The 7,466-nt window shown below is 41.7% G+C and overlaps 1 protein-coding gene across 35 annotated transcripts in view; it reads right to left on the reverse strand.

The window, feature by feature from the left end:
- NEB (nebulin) overlaps nt 1–7,466 on the reverse strand; it is a 214,835-nt gene that overhangs the window by 5,625 nt on the left and 201,744 nt on the right. For 24 of the 35 annotated variants that reach the window (XM_025205209.1, XM_025205234.1, XM_025205222.1 and 21 more), the window contains 6 exons: nt 6,350–6,442; nt 5,962–6,054; nt 5,586–5,678; nt 4,425–4,532; nt 3,955–4,141; nt 2,498–2,590 (listed from right to left, as the gene is read on the reverse strand). In XM_025205209.1, coding sequence (XP_025060994.1) covers nt 2,498–2,590; nt 3,955–4,141; nt 4,425–4,532; nt 5,586–5,678; nt 5,962–6,054; nt 6,350–6,442 — 667 coding nt within the window. The remainder of the gene's footprint in view (nt 1–2,497; nt 2,591–3,954; nt 4,142–4,424; nt 4,533–5,585; nt 5,679–5,961; nt 6,055–6,349; nt 6,443–7,466) is intronic. The other 11 variants (XM_025205245.1, XM_014520343.2, XM_025205242.1 and 8 more) reach the window with 2 other exon arrangements.

Genomic DNA, 7,466 nt, shown 5'->3' on the forward strand with positions numbered 1-7,466 from the left:
TTTAGCAGGGGTCCTATTCCTCCCTGGGTCTTCCTTTTACTCCCAATATATCTAAAAAACAATTTCTTGTTGTCTTTTACTTGGGTTGCCATCCTCAGCTCCATGGCAGCTTTGGCCTGTCTAACTGCCTCCCTACAAGCACGAGCAGAGGCGGTATATTCATCCTTGGTGATCTCTCCCTGTTTCCACTTTTTATGTGCTCCCCTTTTGTCCCTTAGGCTGCCCTGGCTTTCTCTGGTCAGCCAGGGAAGCCTCCTGGCCCCTTTTCCCCCTTTTGCCTCGCTCGGGGATCGTCTTGCTTTGTGCCCGAAGGATCATTTTCTTAAGGCACAGCCACCCTTCTTGGGCTCCCATCACTTCAAAACTCCTACTCTGCAGTGCGTCCTTGACTAATCGCCTGAGTTCATTGAAATCAGCTTTCCTAAAGTCTAGCACTTTCACCCTACTAGTTAAGCTATTAAGCCAAGCAGGACCACTGAGAACCATTAATGTCACCTTGATGTGAACACCTCCTTTTTTGTTGTCCCTGACTGGATTTTCCAGAAGCTGAAGGGTGCACTGTACATTAATAAAATGGATAAATTGCCATCCTCGGTCAATGCATGCCCCCATCTCTGCTGTTGATGTTAGCACAGCATTTTTCTCAAAAAAAATAAGGGAAGAAAATGGAAATGGGAAGGGAAACAAAAAGAATGCCAAGATCCCATACCACCTCTTCACTATATGTTCTGGTAAGCTAAGAAAGACTTACATTTGATAGACTATTATGCGTAAGTTAACTAGATAACAAATGATCCAACACACTCTGTGTGAAGAACTAATATGTATGTATATAGTAAGAGGTTCTATCATTTCTACATTTTGAAGATTAGCGATACCTATGTCTATAGGTTTATATGGTTCATTAGCTCTATATGGATGTTAGCTATCAACACCATATCTAAAGCTAGTTAGTTCAGATACCTAGCTATGCAGGTTGCAACTTTCAAAGTGGGCCCAAGGGCCCTAACGCCCTCTCTTTCACTGGAATTTGGGTGCCTCCATATTTAATAAATGACATCCAGAAATCAGTACACAAATGTACTCCTTTTTCAACTTCCTCATCCTCTCATTTCCTGCAACTGATGGAAAATACTGCAAGTGGAGATCTGAGATGTCCTCTGGTAGCCAAAAACTCAGTATACATTTGAATCAGAAATGCATTGAACTGGAAGACAAGCACTGTATCAAGCATAACATTTAGAAGTAGACCCAAAGAAGGATTTGGTGCCTCAGTTGCACTTTAGATGAAATTTAGATGTCTTGGTGCAAGTGCAAGATCTGCAAAAACCCAAATATGGAGGCATTTCAGGAAGTGAAAACACCTAAAGTTTCACTGCTGTACATGCCCAGAAATGTCACCATTTTCACTGAGGTAAATGGTTAAGCACAAAACCTGCACCAGAAGCCATTTGGAATTCACCAGCCAGGCATTAGTGTCCCTGCAGGGCTCAATTCAACCAGCATGGTCAAACCACACCTAAAACGCATTGACAACACTGAGTTCAGTGCCCACTTCCGCCATCATTCATGAGCCACCTTTTGCGTAACAGATTTACTTGCTCACGAGATGAAAGATCTGGGACCTACACCATCCTCAGCTTGAGAAGGTTCAAACCTACATATGCTATCCCTCCCAAAGGAAAGTGCTCTAACCCAGGACATCCCTCCCACACTTTGACAGTATCCCTCTCACTGGGGTGGCAGGCTCCCTGCTTGCTTGCTTTTCTTTTGGCCCCATGACCCTTTACTCCTTTCTGCCCAGGGACCCAACATCTTCAACAGGCCTCCCCCTTTCTGGGAAAATGGTCATATCACTGTGCAGTTTTGCTTGGGTGAATCTACACATGAGCTTTAATGTGAGGTAGCCTATTTGTTCATAAAAAAGGTACATTAAAAAGTGCTAATATGCTAATGCACAGTAGAATAGGCTTCTGTGCCTTGTCACCTAAAAAGCATGCATTTGTGCTACTACGCATTAGCGCAGCCTAGTGTGCATTTATTTAGTACCTCATATTGGAGGTACTAAATTTAATGTGCATTAGGAAAAGCACATTAATGCACATGTAGGTATGCCCCTTGTGTCTTAAAAGAATGAATCATTTGCCTGTAATTAAGGTACAAGCTTAAAGTTGTGTCTGTATCTCACATAGACACCTGAAACCCTGAATTAGTCACCTACCCTGAGAAGAGAGATGAGATTTTAGACAACAGGACTCTGGCATTTCCTCTTGGCTGTCCCTTCACTCTGTGTGCTGAGTATTTTGAACTCCAGTGCTCAGTCCCTAACTATCCTGAAGCCAAACATATGGAATTTAGGCATAATCTGTTTGTGGGTTCCATTCCCAAAGCCTAGCACCTAAACATTAGACGTGAGAACATTTGGGTTTTGCCACCCGTGAGTCACTTTTCGGATTTAACCGTTGTACCCGGCAATGGCAGATAGCGTGGAACATACCGGATATCATGTGAAGGCTTCTGGACTGAATGTTATCCTCTGCAGGGTCATAGTCAAAGACTGACCCAGGATTAGTGCGCCAAACACGAAGATCTGTAAGAGAAGGGTGTCAAATTTTCACTCATTATCTGAAAAATCAGATGCAGAAGAAGAACCAGAACACAAGAATTTCCTAGAGACATTTGGCAGTAAATTTTGTTGCCTGAAGCTGAACACATTTGAAGAATGTAAGCGAAGAAGCTTACAAATAATTTAATCAACCCATAATTCTCAAAACTTAAATTCTCAAATTTAAACCAGATCAGTGAAAGCAGTTTTTTCTCCTTAATACTAAGTTGTACAGTGAAGTCATACACATTCCTGCAGGATCTGCAAAGACCAATCAAGCAAAAGGAATTACCATATTGCACGGTGTATAAGTTGAGTTTTGAGGACAAATTTTAACTTTTAAAATTCAACCTTGACTTATATACTGTCCCCCACATTGGTGTGCAAGGCGCTGGAAGCCCAGGTGGGCTCATGGGAGAGGTGGCACACTGGCAGGCTTCTGGGAAGTTGGATCGAGCCACTGGGAGCTTGGGCAACACAGGACCCACTGGTAGCCTGCCCAGCCAGCCCCAAGGGGTGCTGCCACCACAGAGAGAAGGACTGGGCCCCCTCCCACAGCTCAGGGGCTGCCCAACCCAGCTTCCAGTTTGCTCCCCAGCTGTGGGGCAGGTGGGGAGGCTCTGCCAAAAACAGGATTGGGTCCCTCATTGCTTCAGCCTTCAGCTGGCACCTGCAGCCAGCAGGATGCTTGGTGCCACCCGGGATGGGGCTGGCTTTCTCCAGGGGCAGCACGGGGTGTCAGGCAAGGGCAGAGGGGTCAGGCCGTCCCTGTCTGACACCCCTAGGCTCCCCTGCCCAACAGCCTGCACTGCCCCTAAGGAAGCCAGCCTCTTCCCGGGCGGCGCCAGGCATTCTGCCAGTCACAGGTATCTGCTGAAGGCAGAAGCAGTGAGGGGCTCAATCCTGCCTTTGGCAGAGCCTCTCTGCCTGCCCCATGGTTGGGGAGGGAGCTGCCACCAGGCCAGGCAGCTCCTGAGCTGCAGGGGGGGGCAGTCCATCCCTGCACAGTGGCTGCCCCTCCTGAGACCAGCTGGGCAGCCTGCCAGTGTGTGGCATACTACCCAAGCTCCCAGGGACCCGGTCCAACTTCCTGGGAGCCCGCCAGCACGCTGCCTCTCCCACTAGCCCACCTGGGCTTTCAGTGCCTCGCACACCAAGGCTGGGTCGATTTTTACACTGGACATACAAAAATCCTAACTGTTTTACAGAAACATGGGGTCAATTTGTGTATGTCAACCTATACTCTGTAAAATATGGTAATGTACATGGCTCTTTAAATGTTCTATAATCCCTCTACACCAAATCGAAAAAGCTCTGGATTAAACATAAAATTCCGGACTGCAGAATACCTGTAAGATTGTTGTCTTGATCCTGGTCCACTCGTTTGCACTCCATTTCCACAACACGCCTTTGAATGCCTCTGTAGTTAATATCGCTGAAATCATACGTGTTCTTTTTCACACGCTCTGTAATGGGATCAGTAACCACAGGCGTAAAGCTACCTTTGTGTTTCTCAAAATCTTCATGGTATTTCACCTACAAGTAAAACAAAAGTACATGTCTATTTTTCTGGAGGTTAGTTAAATAACTGATTTTTCTTGAGGGGGTATCAGGTAGAGATGTGCACTGACATCTTTGAACCTTTTGTAATCCAAGTTGCCTACCCCTTTTGAATTCTTTTATGTTTTTGACAGATCAATATTGTAACAAGAATTGCCATAGGTACATTAGCCCAGACCTGGCAAATATGGGATCTCATGAGACCTCTGAGTTCAATTCTTACACTACTTCTCAAACGTCTAAAAAAATCAATCCCTACCGTGGAGATGTGTCGCTGGCTGTCTCGTACGCGCCTCATTTCAGGAGTATCGAGCACATATGCTGCTCTGCCTTGCACTTGTTTCCGGAAACTATCTGAATAAAGAACCTGATAAATGAGAAACAGGGAAGGAACAGGGGGTCAGCGAGGTTGCCTTTGAGTTCTTGGCAAGCGCATCAAGCAGGAAGGTATGAAATGAGAAATAATTAATGTGGAAGTGTTGGCCAAACCCTGGCCATCAAGCCAGATGTTAAGTTGTTTAGTAAGACATGGATGGCACAGGTATGGTATAGATCTAACCCCCAAACCTTTTACACTAAGTAAAAGGACCTTTGACTTCACAATGAAACTGAAAAATTGTTCTTAGATACCTTGGGACCAATTCTGTTTGTGTTCATTGACGTGCAACTCACTGACTTTAATGGTATAGTAGAAAAAATAATTAGGACATTTATACTATACAGACTTTTTATATTAAATTATATTATGAGGTTTTACATATACTTCTGCAGCATCCCAAGCAAAATTTTGACTCAGTTTTGCCTGTGTCCCCATCCTGCAAACAGTTATGCACATGAATATATGGATAATCTCTCCAATTCTACATTCTTCATGACTATCTAGACAAATCAATCTTGCTGAAACTACTTGGGTACGTAACAGTTTGCAGGCTACAGCATGATGAATAGAAGGCAAGGCGGGGAGGCAGGGGAATTGTCATAAGGGGATAAACCTTTTGTGTTTAACTTATTTTATGTAAAATATCAGAAAAATAAACCAGATACCAGTGCTGTTGAAGAATGTTCACTCTGCATCTCATATTGTGTAAGCACACTAAGCACAGAAGATATTATTAGGGATTTAGATAGTTAAATTTGTTATTTAAAAATCAAATAATTATTTTAAAATCCTGAAGCAGTTAATCATATGTAAACAAGGAGTTGGTTAAACAGGGATAATAAAATGATAGGAATTAGAAGGGTTATATTTTAGTTATATTTTAGTTTAGGGTTATATTTCGTTATATTCTTCTTAGAATTCAAAACTAGGTAGTAAAGTTAATATCTGAACTAGGCTCTTAAGTTGAATAAGGAAAGGAATACACAGTTTATGTTGTTAAAATGTTATTTGCTATTTTTTGCTTATCATCCTATTAAATACCGAGCTAATATTTTCTTGATTGCGTTTAGCTCTCTCCATCTCTGGAGTCATAGGTGTCGGAGTTCCTTTTCCCATGTTCTCTTTGTACCATACCTATAGTGTACAAAAAAAGTATCCAGAAATCAAAAACTAGACAATTGTTGAAGAAACACTCAGTGAATGGTGTTATTGTTTAATCAGACTCAGCAGTGCATGGGTATAAATCTCAAAGTAAAGCAGTTAAAAAGTTATTTGATAAAGCAAAAAAGTAAAGCTGATGTTTTAACTGAAAAAAGCAAAGAAAAAAGACTTGAAAAACTGGGATAAATTAGCAGTGGGAGAGTTTTTCAGGCTTGTTATTTTTAATAGAAAGCTGTTGGTTCATTTTCTTCAATACCGAGCTAATGTGTTCTTGATTGCGTTTCCCTCTTTCCATCTCTGGAGTTAGAGGTGTCGGAGTGGCTTTCCCTAAGCCTTCTTTGTACATAACCTACAAATTGCAAAGACGTATTCAAAAAATCACAGAACTGTACAATGGCAAGATATTTTTAAATTGTTACTTTTTATAGTAAATGTCATTGATTAATGAAAAAACTCAGAGGAAAAAGGATGTTTATACAAATAAGTTAATAGGAAAAAGAAAATCAATTCTTGAAATTCAAAAGAACCAATAAAAATTACAATTAAAAAATTTGGGGAAAATATTAGGAGTTAAATAAAACGAGGCAGAATAAGTTATTTAGAGATGTTCAATAACATCCCATTTTGATTTCTCAAAACAGTACCAAGCTAATGTGTTCTTGATTGCGTTTGACTCTTTCCATCTCTGGAGTTAGAGGTGTCGGAGTGGCTTTCCCTAAGCCTTCTTTGTACATAACCTACAAATTGCAAAGACGTATTCAAAAAATAATAGAACTGTACAATGGAAGGATATTTTAAATTGTTACTTTGTTATAGTAAATGTCACTAATTAATGAGGAAAAAAAACTCAGGGGAAAAAGGTTGTTTATAAAAACAAGTTAATAGGAAAAAGAAAATCAATTCTTGTAAGAGCCAATAAAAAAACGACAATCTAAAAATTTGGGGGAAAAATTAGGAGTTAAACGAAACCAGGCAGAGTAAGTTATTTAGAGATGCTCTGTCATGTCCCATTTTGGGTTTCTCAAAACAATACCAAGCTAATGTTTTCTTGATTGTGTTTGACTCTCTCTATCTCTGGAGTGACAGGTGTCGGGGTTGCTTGCCCCAGGTTTTCTTTGTATAACACCTATGGGATACAAAAGATGTATCCAAAAAAATTAAACCTGATACAAAAAAAAGTTATACAATTATCATATTTCACTGCATGAATGCCAGCACAGTTGGGGACAGGGATGTGTAATTCATGAAAAAGAAACTGTAAACAAAAATAAAAGATTATTAAACGGCTGATTTCATATTAACATGGAAGGGCTCTATCCAGCTGCAAGTATCCATGACATTCAGGGGTCCATAAGCTCTGGAAAGTTGTCTGTGCCTGCAGCAGACCTATTCAAAGAAAAGGTTGGTCCTCTCTCCAGGAATTTTTGATCTAAGAAGAGCTGAAAAATGAGTCCATCTCCCATATACCACACAAGTCCAGCCTCATTTATTGCAAACCTTGATACAGAGATGATGGGGTAGAAGGAATCACAGTAGGAGGGGCAGTTTGGAAGTGGTCATCTATGCTCAAGCACCTGAAATGCTCAACCCCAGCCCAAGTGGTGTGCATGGATTCCACTGACTACCCTTCCACAACTGATAAACTGCTAGTGTGCAACATCTCACAACCAGCAGGGCCATGTCCAGATGAGCACAGACGTGCTGTATGTGGCAACACAGACCTGTCTGTAGCACCACACACAGCATACGCAAGTGTTCCCT

Source organism: Alligator sinensis, unplaced genomic scaffold (genome assembly GCF_000455745.1).
Source record: "Alligator sinensis unplaced genomic scaffold, ASM45574v1 scaffold61_2, whole genome shotgun sequence".
NCBI lineage: Eukaryota > Metazoa > Chordata > Crocodylia > Alligatoridae > Alligator > Alligator sinensis.